The sequence below is a fragment of the Malaclemys terrapin genome, chromosome 11 (assembly GCF_027887155.1).
Source record: "Malaclemys terrapin pileata isolate rMalTer1 chromosome 11, rMalTer1.hap1, whole genome shotgun sequence".
NCBI lineage: Eukaryota > Metazoa > Chordata > Testudines > Emydidae > Malaclemys > Malaclemys terrapin.
Genome location: NC_071515.1, coordinates 78,046,886 through 78,062,840, shown reverse-complemented (window position 1 = coordinate 78,062,840; position 15,955 = coordinate 78,046,886). Strand labels below are relative to the sequence as shown.

Genomic DNA, 15,955 nt, shown 5'->3' with positions numbered 1-15,955 from the left:
ACATTCCTCACTTGCAGTTCAACCCCCTCCCTCCGGGCCCCCCATGTCACCTCCTTGCTCGCACAAGGCCAGCTCAGGCCCTAGGGAAGGTTTGGTCTGCTGCACTGCACACACAAACCCGGATCCTTCACGACTGCAGGAGCAGCCCGAGTGGAAGAGCTGGGTCTGAAACTGGCTGTGCTTTTCCAGGGACGGGTGAGCGCTGCCACTTCGGAACCGGGCTGGCACTGAGACACATGCGCTCGGTTCTCAGACACGTTTCAGCCCCAGTGTCCTGAGAACTAAGCAAACAGCTCCAGGAACCCCCTTATTGCAGCAAAGACAGGCAAAAGGCCCTGACCGCAGAGGCTGAACATCCCCCGCATACGGGAAGCGGAGTGAGCCTGGCAGATCACTGGGGAAGCGAGATAATTTGCAGACAGATCACAGGGGAAGCTGCAAAGGGAGCGAGGTCCCTTTGATCTCGGATTTAGTCACGAAGCTTTACCCAATACCTGACAGCTCACCTGCCACTCGTCCCTGCAGAGAGACAGGTTCTCCAGAGCTCAGGGCACTTCCCATTCATTTTTAGCAGGTCCAATTAAACAGTCGCCACTGTCTAAATGTTTGTTATTAGCACAGGAGACCAACCTGAGCAAGCCCGGCTGCACCACAGGGCTATTGGTACAGGTCAGGGAACTGCCCCGCACACGGGCATTAGTGCTTGAAAAAATGCTGAGCCAGCCGGCAGCTGCCTAATGTCACGCTGCAGCAGTGATACCTACTTAGTACTCAGACAGCTCTTCCCAAAGGGGAGGCCATATGATTGACAGATGGGGAAACCGAGGCACGGATGGGCGGCGAAGAGACTCGCTCAAGGTCACACAGGGAGTAAGGGGCAGGACCAGGGACAGAAGCCAGGCATGCTGGTTGATTCCCCGTCTGGGGCACACGGCTTCCCTCAGTTCGACAGCTGTAATGTATCGTGGCAAGTGGCAGCAGCGCTCCTAGGTAATCTGCTGCAGTCTCAAGCAATCGGCTTCCCATAAGCATCCACACCCCCGAGTGGGAATCTGGACCGGCTCTCAGAACACAGAGAAACAGGGGCTATGCCTGCTGAGACATGCAGAGGGGCACCAAGGCTGCGGCAGCCCAGCTGACCCCCTAGCCCCACAAAGGAGAGATCACAGAGGACTTTTACCATGGTACTCACTCTGGGTCTCTCAGGGGAGCAGCCTGCTCCCACTTCGCATCTTTGCTCAGCTGGATGGTGGACATCTGAGCTGCTACCGCGGAGATGTCGGCATGGTGGGCTGGCTCGGTTTTCCCCACCTGGTCTCCACTGCTCAGGGCCAGGAAGTTCACCGTCCGACAGGGCGCACTGGGGTCCGAAGAGTCAGAATTGGAGGCTAAGAGGCGAACACTGATTCGTTTAGTGCAGACGGTGGCGCTGTTGGGGCCAGCCAGGCTCAGGTTACCGCTCAGGCACCGGTTACCCAGCTCCAAGTTCAAGGGGGCGGCCGTTTCTTTTGGGCTCAGCTGGGCGAGGAGATGCTGTTTCCAGCGGCTGTTCCTGTTGAATAGGTTGTACTGGAAGCCCGTGTTCATGAGGCAGGAGGTCTCAATCCTGCGGCCGAATTCGTTGTAGGTAACCTTCCCGCTCAGTTTCCTCACGGCCTCTGTGAGCCGGATCTCTCGCTCCTTGGCTTTTAAAGTCTGCACCCGGCTCTCGCTGTCCTCCAAGTGCCAAGAGGTTCGCTCGGCTCGGAAGGCCGCGCTGGGCTGAACTGGAGACAGGCGGGGCCCAGGGGTGGCTTGCTCCAGCGTGAGGCCGTTGCCTTTCCCAGACCTGTTCTCTAGACTCATGGAGGAGCCGTCCCCGGTTCCCCCACAATGGGACCAAGATATCGCCGGAGACCTGGGGGCGTTCTTCAGTTTCTTGTTCTCTGGCAACTGCAGCGAAGGCACTTTAGCACTGTTTGGCCGTAGGAAGGAGTTATTGTTTAGCACTGGTTTGTACTGGGTGGACGTTTGTTTACCTGAGCCTAGAGGAGCGCATTTCCCCCCCGAGCCGGGCTGCTCCCCAGCCGCACTCGGCCGGGGGAACGGTTCCACCGCCGAGGATGCCATGCCGTGGTCAGCCTGGAGCCCTCTGGATGGGAAAGGAAGCTGTCGGCTCTCTGAAGCACTGGACCGTAAGCAGATGGACTCGAGCCGCTGGTAGGGCTTGTGTCTGAAGTATGAGCGCCGATACAGCAACGTGCTCCCAGTGAGGTCCGGGAAGGGGTGGGGCAGGGACCGGGAGAGGGGCAGGCTCCGGTCACTCAGGTGACTGCTGCATAACGAGGTTGGGTACAAGAAGCAGCCGCGCTGGGGAGGGATCCCTGAGTGGACTGGCCTGTGGTCCTGGAAAGTATTCACATGCTTTCTCCCTAGCTTCCAGATGGGCTTCACCTGCTGCTGAGCGAGGAACCAGGCCTGGCTCTCGGGGGGTCTCGCCGCAGCTGGACCGGGGAGTTGGAAGTTGCTTCCCCCTTTGAGGCCTATGCTATAGTGTTCCGGTCCTGCAGAGGCCATGTAGAGCCATAGCACACCAGGCAAGGGCTGACTCAGAACAGGGACTCAGGCGGTCTCGCCATCATCTTCTCCAGGGTCCTGTCAGCCTGCAGCAAGGACACAGTAAGCAAAAGCCTTCAGCTGCACCTGCACCATTGGCGATCACACCCCGCCCAGCCCCAAGGCAGGGTGAGCTTTGTGCACCTCAATGGACAGTACTACAGTATCAGAGGGTACGGGTAGGTGGGCTGTGCTTACTCCAGCCATCCCTGCCTATCAACGGCTGCGCCCCCTCCCCACACTGCAGAGCGAGCCCATGGTGCCTCCTGCCCGGCATCCCAGTGAGAAGTGAACTGCGTTTCCTGGGGCACAGGGGACACTCGAGTGAAAGGCCGCGTCTGACGTTCAGCGGGAAGATGGGGACGTTCCTGATTGCAGTTTACAAAGCAAATGCCCAAGAGGGAGTGACCACCCACAGCAACATTTCAGCCCCCAGCCAGGTGTAGGGCAGAGAAGGAGACTAGCTTAAACCCACCTGTGGGGCCTTGATCTTCACCTCTAATGCCCAAAACAGGCTAGCTAAAACCTCAGCTGACGCCACCTTCATCCCCTCCCCGCACCCTGGTACTCCCCTGGGACACAGGCTACAGAAGAGATCCAGAAAAATCCAACCAGGAAGAGAGAAACTCTGTCTATTCTGAGGGCTCCCGCATGCAAGGCTGGTTACAAAATATTAACACGCTCTTCGAATTCAGGTGATGGGGACGGGGGTAGGAGAATCTCAGGAAACTAGTTGGAAAATTCAGGGGTCACCCTCAGCATGGTATGAGCGACACACACTCTCCCCCACCGTTAGGAAAGAGACCGCGGATGTCAGACTGATTATACCATCCCCACCCACAGAAGCCGGTGTACAACTTACTCTGCTACCCCAAAACAGAAAGCGAGTTTGCCACCCATCCTTTTGACGAGAACGGGAATTTTAGAACAACCACTATTGCTGAAGTGAAAACTACACCTAGATCACAGACTGTGGCTTGACTGCTCCCCTGGGTCTGCACACAGCCATGTGCATGCAGCCAGGCCGATTCAGCGTGTTACCCCTGCTCAAGGACTGGCTGTTGGGAGCTCCCCCAGGAGATGAGAGCCAGTGTTTCCCAGGACAGAGGGGAAGATACAGGGCAGGAGGAAGCAGGCAGACACACTCTGGTCTTAGTTCTGAACTCTCAGAGACGGAAGCTCTCTCTAGCCTGGACACAAAGTCAAAGGAAAAGCTGGTCTCTCGCACAAAAGTGGATGCTGCAAAGAACAGGTCAGCGAGGCCTTTGAAAGCGCTCTGCCCACACAAAAGCCTTTACTTTCTTAGCCAAGTCCAGGGGAGAAGCCCCTTTTCACTGCTGCTTTGCAGTTGCACTAGCGGCTACAAAAGAACAGATCTGGTTGCCAAAAAAATACAGCCACAGCGAAATGAGTCAGCAGATGAGACATCGCACAAAAGCCTGACTCAAGACTGGTGGACAATACAGCCAAACCCCTTCGAACATTGTCCAGTTTACACCGGGTGGATTTGATTTAAATCACTAGTCAGGAAGACTCGATTTAATCATGGTTTTCTACATAAAAGTGCATTCTTGATGGTTGTTATAACCTTCATACATATTCTTCACAACTCAGAGATACATGTAGGTTTCATTTTTAGAAGGTACACGCTATACATTTTGAAACAGTGATTTATTTTGAAAACTTTTCAGATTAGTTTTACAGCTATATCAGAAAATGAAGGATTGTTTGGTTATTTCATTTTCCAAAGGTAATTGAAGCAGATCTTATGAAGTCACTGGGAGGTGAAATATCTCCAGTTCAACAGGTTAATCATTAATATTTGGAGGATTGTCTTGCCATACTCTATTAAGAGGAGAACATCACCAGACAGACATTCACATTGTTTTATTTAACTAAAACAACATTAAATATTCTGGATTTTTTTCTTCAACAGCAAACATAATATTTCAACAAAACAAGCATATGTCCCTCCCTTCTCACATTTATCTCCAGACTTTTTTTCCTTGTCCAGATCTATTCCGCCCCCAACAATCTTCTATTCATTGAACTTTTTGAAACTTTGCACTTTTAGAGAGGTAAGGGATTGACTCTGTGTACACAAATTTGCAGAGGGACAATAGGGTTGAGGTCTGTTATTTCTCACCTCTCTATTATTTATTTATTTAAAAACATTTTTGCTGCTAACAAGCATGTTATCTCTCGAGACACAAATCCACAGCAAAACTAAGCATCTCTGATGGTATCTTCTACACTGAGCACTGAGTCCCATTGGGCAGATTGAAAGATTACCCTAAATAATCTATACAGAAGCCCCTGGAACCCCATAAAATTGGGTTCTTAATCCATGAACTGTTGGAACTCATTTACAAAACTTTTCTTAAACATGACATGAATATATTGTCTTATACTATAGAATTAGAATTTATAATCCCTATTCCATGATGAGATATCTGAGCAATAATGTATCTTAATTAAAACTATCTTTAGATAAAATGCTTTTTGAGTAAAAACCTATACAAAAAATCTGATTTAAATAAAAAAAAATCATTGATTTTTAGCCCCCGAGTTTACAGCATTCCTGACTCCTGCGCGCAGGTCTTGAGGTCCCAGTGCTTCCCTTAAAGACCCAGCTCCTGGAGTCATGATTATGTGACAACCTCAACTCTCAAGTTTCTCACCCTCCTGGTTGCAGAGAAGAGCCTGACCATGTCACCTGAGTGTGCTCTGAAGGCTCAGGCCTGGTCTACATTAGAAAATAAAGTCCGTTTACCAACGGTCCATGGGCCGTTGACCTAGTGCTGTCTATGTGGGGACTTAGGTCAGCTCAGGGGGGTGGATTTTTCGCTGCTCGGGGAGGTGGATTACCCATGCCGACGGGAGACCCCTTCCCGTCGGCGTGGGCAGTGTCTATGCTGAAGCCCTACACCAGCGCAGCGGTGCCACTACAGCGTTTTCAGGGTAGACAAGCCCTCAGAAACCAGAAGACGAAATACGCTCCCAATATACAATCTTGCAACATTTCATGATTTTTAAGCCAATCTCACCATTTTGGGGGCCTGCCTCCACTTGTAACCACTTATACGGAACCTGGCCATTCCTTTGGGGGGGCACTTTTCTTGGCAGCCATACCAAAAGGAGATTCCACCAAGATAAACGGAGCAGTGTCTATATTAGACACACCCGCAAAACCCAAACCCTGCCAAACCAACACACTCCCCTGTGCACACCTGGGGAGAGGGGGAGCACGTGGGACAGATGTTAGTCACATGGTTTAATGCACAACTGGAATGTGCCCAGATACTGCGGTGATGTGGACGAAAAAAGAACCCGGACAGAACAGAATTAGCGGGTTGAATTAATTCCCAAATGTTCGTTTACCTTTCACCACACGGGAGCCTTGCTCTTTTTAACTGCACTACACCGTTAGCAGGAATTCACGTACACGGACACTAGAATACTTGGGAACGTGGTGGGCAGAAAGTGTATTAAGTTTAGCACAAGTTCTCTTTGGAGCAGCAGGAACAGAACTGGTCCTGTAAAGGGCTCTGGCAGCTCAGAAGACTGGCAATGGGAAAGGAGCCACATGCAAACTCCAGGCCATTGGGTCCAGTTGAGGAGACAGCTCTCCGAGAGGAGTGGACTCGGTCGGACAAGCAGAGCGCCTAGCAGGGATCATCTGCAGACCTGAACTTTCCCAGGAGTTCATGGATTTCACAGCCCTAGTACCAGCACCTCCAGCCTGAGTCCAGCAGCGCCAGAACTAGGGGAGATGTGGTCTCCCTGGAGTCTCTGTTCACGTCAGCGGCAGGCTCTGCAGAGAGGTACAGGCCACAGGGACTGAACAGAAGCGAGCGTTATGGGTCAGGCCCAAGACAGAGGCTGTGCCCTGCTACCTTTAGCTGGGAGCGCACGATGGTGTCCGTCTCCGTGGACGCCAAGCTGACACCCTTCCCCAGCACTGCTCACTAAGGGGGTGTCTACATAGCAGCTGGGAGCATGTGTCTCAATGGGGCTTCACGGAGGCGCTACCTCGGCTCGAGCCAGCAGGCTGAAAGTAACAGCATACCCAGGGCAGCAGCCGGGCTAGTCACCTGAGCACAAACCCACCCGACATACTCGACTCATAGCCTGAGCTGCCCCCCGCGCCGCCCCGGCTCCATGGCTGGCAGCTCAAGCTCAGCGACCGCGACCGTCTGCCTGTGCGGTGACGCACGCTCCAGGCGGCAGTGTGGGAGAACAGAGCACCCAGGGAATCCACCTGTGGCTCACTATCTGGACTCGACTTAGTTCCCGCTAACCGAGCGGTTCGAAGCACGACACCTCTGGACTCTCCCCTTTCAGATCTCTCTGGGTGGCTCTGCCCAGCTCTGGGCGCCGGCGAGGAAAGGAAGCTGCTCAGAGCAGGACTTCAGTGCACCGCTCTCCATGAGCACGGCTGCGAAGAGCTACAAGGGAGAGCATGTGAAATCGCTGCAGGTCCCCACAGATGAACAAGGTACATGGGCCTATGGACTGCCTGTCCTCCCATCCTGCTCGCTAGTGTTCGCAGCATCACAACAAACGCTCCCACACAAACCTCACCATCCACAGGGCTCGCCGGTGCACCAGGAAACAGCACAGCGGATAGTGCAGACCCGCCCGCCCGCCTGGAAGTCCTTACGGTTCTATACTGATCCGTCAACAATGCAAACTAGTAGAATAGTGAAGATTTGCTCTCGGCAGAGAGAATCTAGCCTGTTGCCTGGTATTGTGTTACCTAGTCTGCATCCAACAACACGTTCCTCCCTGTTGCGACATTCACATCGATTAGCACAAGACAAAGAGACTGAAGCCAAGACACCATGAACTGCTGGGATTGAGTTACTCCTGGTAAACAGATTACTTAAGATTTGCTTCCAGCTCTCATTCCCCAGGCACATGCAGACTGCAAAGGCACTTGAGTTCTGAAGCTATTCCAGGGGACAAATCAGGTTAATCTGAGAAGAAACTGTGTAAAAAGGAGGGAGGAAAGAAACCCACCACCCAGGATATGGCTGACTCAGAGTATGTCTACACTTAAACCTCTCCAGCGGCACAGCTGCAGCACTTCAGTGTAGACACTACCCTGATGAGAGGTATTCCCCCGTAGGGGTCGGTAATCCACCTACCCGAGAGGCAGTCGCTAGGCTGATGAAAGCACTCTTCCGTCTCTCTCTCACCAATAAAAGTCGGTCCAATAAAAGATATTCCCTCCCCCACCTTGTCTCTCTAATACTCCCCACAAGCAGTTATATGGCATAGTTAGCAGTATAAATTATACCACTAGAGTTCGAGCGGTTAGCTTCCCCGTGTAGACAACTCACAGAGACCGCGCATGGTCAGAGATGGGGAGGAAGGAAAAGTGAACCACGCAGAGATAACAGAGTGAGATAACTCCGAGAACAGGAAACAAACAATTCATGGGGCCACTGGCAAAGCACAGGACAGACAGGGACCAACTCTGAGGAGAATTCTTCAGTAGCTGGAGATTTTAGGCACTTGCTTCCTCATTCAAAGCTACACTGTTCTTGAGCCAGCTAACCTCCAAGCACTCACTAAAGCTGTCGCAAAGCAAGTTAGACGGGACAAAGCTTTGCATTGCCACTGGGAACAACCCCTGCCTGGCCCCAGGGAACGGGCTGGCTGAACTGAGAATTTTCCATCTCTAACATCTAGGATTTTACTGCTCTCCTCAGTCAATGCCCCAGAGTGCAACAGGAAATGCCATCGCCTCCCAGGGGAGAGAGCAAGCCTCACCTGACAGCGCCCCCGGTGCATGGCATAATACAGGTCGTGCTAACTGACACCGGGGAGGTAAGACCTGGGGAGCAGCATCACAAAAGCATCACAACCAAGTCAAGCCATGGGTTCGAAAGCAAACTGAAACCCAGACTATCAACAATCCATGTCCTAGGCTCTTCCTGCAGGAGAAGTAGCAGCTGCCAGGAACAGGCTAGCCCTGCTCTGCAGATTTCTCCCCCAGCACCAGGACCGGCTCCAGCTGTTTTGCTGCCCCAAGCGTCAAAGAAAAAAAAAAAAAAGCTGCGATTGGCAGCACTTCGGCGGCAGCTCTACCGCGCCGCTTTATTCTTTGGCGGCTGGTCCTCCCCTCCGAGAAGGACCGAGGGACCCGCCGCCGAATTGCTGCCGAAAACCCGGACGTGCCGCCCCTTTCCATTGGCCGCCTCAAGCGCCTGCTTCCTGCGCTGGTGCCTGGAGCCGGCCCTGCCCGGCACTGTTTCTATTGCTGTGCCCTTGTTAACCGAGCTGGTGGTTAGCACTTACTCCGCATCTGAAACAGAGCCAGGTATTGCTACCACCACGTCCTCTAAAATCTCTAGGGCAGTCTCATCTTCCATCACTCTGTTCCGCGGGCTGTCACGGCCAGCAGCCCTGCCAAGCCACCAACGCCAGGCGAGGGAGCTGGGCACCACTCTGCCTCACAAAGCAGCTGCGGAACGATTAAGTAGGGTTGGAATCTTTATTGTTGAACAGACCAGCTTGCCTCTCAGCTCCCAGTAAGCCGGCAGGGCTAAGAGTCAGAAAGAAACACTCGTAAATGAAGGAAGCTGGATCTGGATTCATGGTGAGACACATACGGGGCCCCTGAAGACCATCTTTAGAGAGCTACCGAGTAGAACTGCTCTTTGGTATAGTTACTGGATTTACATAGCTCCTTTAATGTAGATCCAAGACCTAGTGAATTCAGCAGGAGTTTTGCCATTGCTTTATAAGCACCATGCAGTGTGTGCACGGGGACAGCGAGCTGTCTCCAGCGATTCTCCCCACCTCTGCCTCTACAGCCGTAAGACATGGAAAGACAGAGGTACTTTCCATGTGCTGCCAGGGCAGTGTTTTACGAACTGCTCCCTCGGGCGCACTGCCCCTTTCCCACCCACAGCAGGACACGGTGCCTGTATAGCTCACGGCTATTCCTCCGAGCGAGGTACCCGGGACAGGGTTCTGGACTGCACACAGGAGCACCAGTTTATCCAAATGTGGGGACACCCAAATCACCTGCAACACCTGGGATGCAAATCCTGCAAAGGGCGTTGGCATGAGACTTCCTGCTGGATTTGAAAAGGATCCCAGAATAACTGGTGACGGTCCGAGCTTCAATAGTACTTAGCACTCACGCAGCGCTTCCCCTCCAGAGATCTCCAAGCACTTTGCAGCGCTGGATTTTAACAATATCGACGTGGGCTGAATTGACTTGAGGGGGTCATTTTAAGCAAGTCGCACCCCCAGACTAATCCAAGGGAGCTGAGAGAGCCAGGCTGTTAATAATGCTACTACAAAGGGAACAGGCCAACCAGCAGCAGACACTGCCCATGCTGGAACCAGTCACTGCAGTCCACCCATCTGGCTTCGCGGCCTGCTTAGTGCTGAATGAAGGCTCTGGGGGAGGTGCATGAGCTCCCAAAGCAATCCGTTATTTAGACAGCTGGACTCTAAACGAGATACCCGGAGGACAAGCCCAACCATGCTCAGGCTTGTTTTCCTGTTCACAATGGGATACGGTGGGGGGGGGGGGGGGGGGCACCACACAGACTCAGGAGATCTGGATTCTAGGCACACCTCTACCACAGCCTGGCCCTGCAGCCTCAGGCAGGTCAGTTCACCTCCTCCACCCGCATGATGCATTAGTCCGGGCATACTGGGGGCTTCAAGGACACCGAGGTCTTCGGCTGGAAACGGCTGCAGACCTGCCGAGTCCTGTTACTGGGAGCCTCAGGCACAGGTTAGTCACTGTCATGCTCAGCCTGAAATCCCACCGCAGCAGTTTTCTCCAAAGGACACACATCAAGGAAGTGCAGAGCAGAAACGTGACTCAGCAAGTCATCCTCTAGCACCGCCCGCACAGGACAGTGAGAGAGCAAGGCCATAGGGCACGCAGTCCAGCTGCTGTACTGACTACAGACCCAGCAGCACAGGGCAGTCCATGCCCCTCCGTCCGCTCCTCTCGGCTCCGGCAGCTGCAACATTAGGGTTTGGGTCTCTGTGCAGTTTCTATCCCACCCCATGCGCTGGGCAGCAGAGACCCCTTCTACAAACCTCAGGGCAGAGACCAACAACAAAGGATGTTCAAGTTTGCTTAACCAGAGGTCACATCTAATGCATCTCTACGCTGATTCAAGCATGCACCCCCCACAAAAACCCGGCGGGCCTATCGGGAGTACAGGCTGTATCCTCAGCTGAGCAGTAACACAGGCCATGAGAATCCCCAGAACCGAGCCACATCTCCACTCCACATGTCAAACATAAGGCTGGGGAAGCTATTTGCCTGCTCCATAAACAGGCTTGATCTGACACCCACAGCAGGATGTCAGAGGTGCTCAGCTGGGGGGAAAAAAGACTTGGAATTTGCCTTTGTGCTTCTTTAAGCTGTATAAAGACAGCTTGATCGTCCCCCCCACACCACCGCCACCCAGACCCACATCCACTGTGTTTATTTAACATAGGTATTGACTTGAGCGAAACCTGATTAATTGAGGGGAGGGGTTGTCATTCCCACTGTTGAGAACTCTTCTGGTTTTGTTCACACCTATTTCAGCCACTGGGGGAGAAAGAAAAGCTCTTTTGCTTTAAGATTCAGCAGCCCAAACCCTTCAGTCAAGGGTTAAGAGAGCTTCTCAGACACATTTCTGGTTCGGACTCACCCAGGAACCCTTCCACTAAAAGCAAGAGAAGACAAGACGTGACTTTCCTGATATTTCTAAGATAAAAATCAAACTTTTTTAACAATCTTTTGCTGCATCCGGATGTGTAGAGAAGGGGACATGACTCCGTTTCCCCCTCCTTGCAGATCACCATTACTGTCCAGCTAAGTAGACTACAGAGGACGTTCAAACACACATTTAAGTTAAATAAGAAAAAGGGGAAGTGAACACCTATTTCTGGTTGAATGACCCCACACAGTTTTGACAAAAGAAGCCACTGAACATTTTAGGGGTGATGGCAGCCCGAGCGATAGGCAGAGCTGGGGATTGCAGGAGAGCTCTTGATAAACATCGTTTGCTCTTGGGTTGGTCGGCACAATTAGTGCACAGAGCGGTGGATGTGACTTGCCAAGATTTCAGTACACCTGAGAGTGTGCAACAAAACCTTGTAGAGAAACTTCATTCCAATTGGGGTGGGGGCCAATTTTGGTGGTGGGGCTACAACTGCTGAGCGTGTACACGGAGGAGAGGTGGTTGAAGGTCCATAAACAAGGGCTTAGGACAGTGGTCACCAACCCGTCTCGCAATCTCCAGCAGTGCAGCCGCTAAGACCGGCTCCCTGCCTGCCGCAGCCCCACACCGCTCCCAGAAGTGGCCAGCGTGGCCCTGGGGATGGGGAAAGAGTTCTCCACACACTGCTCCTGCCAGGAATGGGGAACTGTGGCCAGTGGGAGCTTTGGGGGTGGTGCCTGCAGAGAGGGGCAGTGCACAGAGCCATGTGCACCCCCGCACTCCTCCCATGTGCACCCCCGCACCCCTCCCATGTGCACCCCCGCACCCCTCTGCAGAGGCTCATTCACCCCTTCCGGGAGCAGCGTGGGGCCAGGGCAGGCAGGGAACCCGCCTTAGCCTCGCTGCGCCACCGACCGGGACCTGCTCGCAGTAAGTGCCACCTGGCAGGCAGCCACACCCCAACCCCCAGCCCTGAGACCCCTCCCAGGGCCTGCACCCCCAACCCCCACCCTGACTCCCCTCCCAGAGCCAGCAGCCCACACCCCCTCCTGCACCCAAACACTCTCCCAGAGCTTACAAGCAGTCCTCCAGCACCAAACCCCTAATGCAACTGTCCCTGTAGCAGTGACTGCGCTAGTCATATTTTTGACCTCTGCTGCCCAAGGATTACAGTGCCTGGAAGCCCACTTCCCATTTAACAGCCCCAGCACATCTGGGAAATGCCTCTTTCCCAGCCACCTCCACACACCTGGCTCCAGCTCTCCCTGGTGCTGCTGCCTGGGCCAGGAAGGAGATCCCACATCTCCGGAGGAGGGGAACTGGCACAGGAACAAGGCGATGGAGAACCGGGGGTACAGCAAAGACGAAGGCCAATGCCAGGCAAATGAAAGGCTTAGCAGCAGACAAAGGAACAGAACCTGAAGTCTGGGGGTGCCCCCACGACATGCCCGTTACGACCAGCTCAACGCTGTACTGCACTGAGAAGCCGCCGTCACCACCCTGGAAAGCAGCCGGAAAACGCTCTCGAACCCACACTCCCCACGCTGTGTGCTGGCAATCAGGAGCAAAGCAGCAATGACCGTGAGCCTGTCCATACAGCCCAAGGTGGGGAAAGCATGACACTGTAGTACTTATCACAACACCTAACAGCAGCCCCCTCTGTCTGCTTTACCCTGACCTCGGCTGGGACACCCTTGAGATTAGACACATGGGCAGAAAACGCGCTGGGGCATCACACACAGAGCGATCACATCACAGAGGGAGGCAATCAGCCGCGCCCTCTCCCACAAGGCCCTGGAGCAGCTACTCTACAAGGGTGGCATCTAGTTCTAGGCGCCGCATTTCACCGAAGACGTTGCCAAACTGGAAGGCGTTCAGGGAAGAGCCACAAGAATAATTAGGCGGCTGCGGGGACCGACTTGTGAGGAACAAAATCTATTTATCTCGGCTAAGCAACAACTGGGAGACAGAAGAGTCTTGCTGATATCTGCAGGGTACAAACACGAAGGAGGGGAGGAATTATTTAACAGAACTGGCATCTGACAATGGCGAGGAAGGGGACAAACAGATGGCTGCTTCTCAGGCATAACCAGGCTCCTCTGACAGTTACCTTCCCTACCTGTTGCACCTTGTCCAACTCAGATTGTAAACTCCCTGGGCAGGGACTGTCCGCCCCTAGCAGCCTAGGGCCCTGATCAGGATCAGAGGGGCCACGCAATACAAATAATTCAATCTGGTACATGGGGTGTAACTGGGCCAAGTCAGATTAAAGGGAAAGCGAAGATGCTGAGGTGGTTCTGTAGCGTGTGGGACCAATCTCCCAATCAGCTCGTGTAACATTTGAAACTCGATCGGCTACAACACTAGTGACGGGACAATAAGGAACAAACTCTCCCATGCTGGATGATCTAACAGGGCTTCCCCACCTCTGGCTACTCGGACTCCCAGCCAGGCTGGAGGCAGAGTTCAGCACAGATTTCTAGGCTATTTTCAGTGTCCCTTTTGGGTACAGCTCCCCCGGCTGAGCCACCAGTTCCTTTATCTGACAGCAGAGCAGCAACCAAGGGGTCACAAGAAGGCTGCTCGGCAGGGCTCCTCCACCTCAGGAGACCAAGAAAAGAGGAGGCCCCAAATGCTGCCTTCACGCTCACTAAACCCTGGGTGTCAGCGACCACAGTGACGGGTGCTGCGTAAGATCTTAGCGTGGGTGAGGGGCTATCAGAGGACCCAGTCAATCACCCGGGTGGCCTATGCTGGCACGCACCCTGCTGTACATTTCTAGATTTATCCATTTTGAGGCCAGAAGGGAACACTGCGGTGAGCCAGTCTGCCCTGCAAAACACAGGCCACAGACCAACTCCCAGGTTCTGTCCATTCTAGCTGAGACCCCCCAAGCAGGAGAACTCCCACGACTTCCCTCGGGGCGGCTCTGCCAAAGCCTGATTCAGCTTCATGTCCGATATCTTCCCAGCTATTCAGCTGGGACGTTCCCTGTTCATTTCATCCCCCCTCCGTATCACTCGTGGGCTGGAAACGTAGGTGCAGGGGGGAAGGCTGCATTACAGGGCCTATGTTAGCATAGCCCCCTAGCGCGCACACGGTCTGCCCCACCACTAGGGGTTTTTCCACCTCCCGGAACGACTTAACTGGGGCCAGAAGCCCTCTTCTGCATCCACACTGCGGGTTTTATCGGCACAGCCTCGTCAGGCAGGGACATGGTTTTCTCACACCCCGACCGATGTGGATATGCCGACACAACTCTGACGTGCAGACTAAGGCTACGTCTACACTTCAAAAAGAAGTCAGCCTATGTTAGGTCAACTTACAGCCATGCCATTAATTCCTGCAGTGGCTGATGTCCACACTGCCCTCGGTGCGCAGTCCTCACTAGGAGCGCTTCCACTGACCGAAAAGGGGCAGTGTGGGGGGCTGAGAGCCAGGGCTTCTCGCCTCCGGCAGGGAGATCCACACCTGTAATCTGGTCAGCTGTTGTGCTTCCAGCGGGGAGCCGGGACCCCGGGAGGCAGCCGAAGCCAGGAGCATGGGTGGCAGCCCAGCTTGGAGCGGAGACCGGGCAGCAGCCAGGCTCTGGAGCCGGGAATCAGCTTCCTTGTCAATGTCATGGGTCCTCCAGCAGAGCCGTGAAATTGATGAGACAGCCAACAGCCAAGGTAAGTAAGACAGTGTCCCCCTAAGCGTCTGGTGGAGGGGGTTTTACGTTGTCGGCATAGCAGGGGAGTTCCATCGGCGGGAGGAACACCATGTGTACCCCCCGCCGGTTTGGCCACAAAAGCTGACTAAGGCTGGGAGGTGAACACGCGGCTCGTCACACAGAACCATGCTCGGCATTCCTACGCTGCAGAGGCCCGTGACCCGAACCCCGATCTGTAAGCGGGAGGAAGGCAGACTCGGGGCTACTGAAACCCCAGGCTTTGGTAGAGGGGACGGGGGGGCATTTCCTCAGCAGTTCCCCACCCAAGGGGGAGACTGGGCGGGGCCTGGCATGTGGGGGGGGAGCCAGACACGTGGGGGGCTGGGGAGGGCTTGGCTGGGGGGGCAGGAGCTGGGGAGACAGGGGGGGCTGGTCCGTGGGGGGAGGGGGGAGCTGGACACGTGGGGGGGCTTAGCGGAGGAGGCGGCAGTTGGGGAGACGGGGGGGCTGGTCCGTGGGGGGAGAGAGGAAGCCAGACACGTGGGGGGTGAGGAGGGGCTTGGCCGGGGGGGGGGCGGGAGCCGGGGAGACGGGGGGGGCTCTGTCCCGTAGGAGGAGGGGGGAGTCTGACACGTGGGGGGGGGCTTGGCCGGGGAGGGGCGGGAGCGGGGGGGGCCGCTGGCTCGTGGGGGAGGGGGAGTCTGACACGTGTGGGGGTGGTGGGGGGCCTTGGCCGGGGGGGGCCAGGAGACGGGGAGACGGGGGGGGCTCTGGCCCGTAGGAGGAGGGGGGAGTCTGACACGTGTGGGGGGGGGCCGGGGAGGGGCGGGAGCTGGGGAGACGGGGGGGGGGCTCTGGCCCGTAGGAGGAGGGGGAGTCTGACACGTGTGGGGGGGGGGGGGCGGGAGCTGGGGAGACGGGGGGGGGCTCTGGCCCGTAGGAGGAGGGGGAGTCTGACACGTGTGGGGGGGGGCCGGGGAGGGGCGGGAGCTGGGGAGGTCCTGGCTCGTGGGGA

At 54.9% G+C, this 15,955-nt stretch overlaps 1 protein-coding gene across 1 annotated transcript in view; it reads right to left on the bottom strand.

Moving 5' to 3' along the window:
• The window catches only part of TTLL4 (tubulin tyrosine ligase like 4), a 42,894-nt gene that overhangs the window by 24,927 nt on the left and 2,012 nt on the right, over positions 1-15,955 (bottom strand). Inside the window, exon 2 of the mRNA XM_054044384.1 lies at positions 1,193-2,642. Coding sequence (XP_053900359.1) covers positions 1,193-2,556 — 1,364 coding nt within the window. The 5' untranslated portion in view covers positions 2,557-2,642. The remainder of the gene's footprint in view (positions 1-1,192; positions 2,643-15,955) is intronic.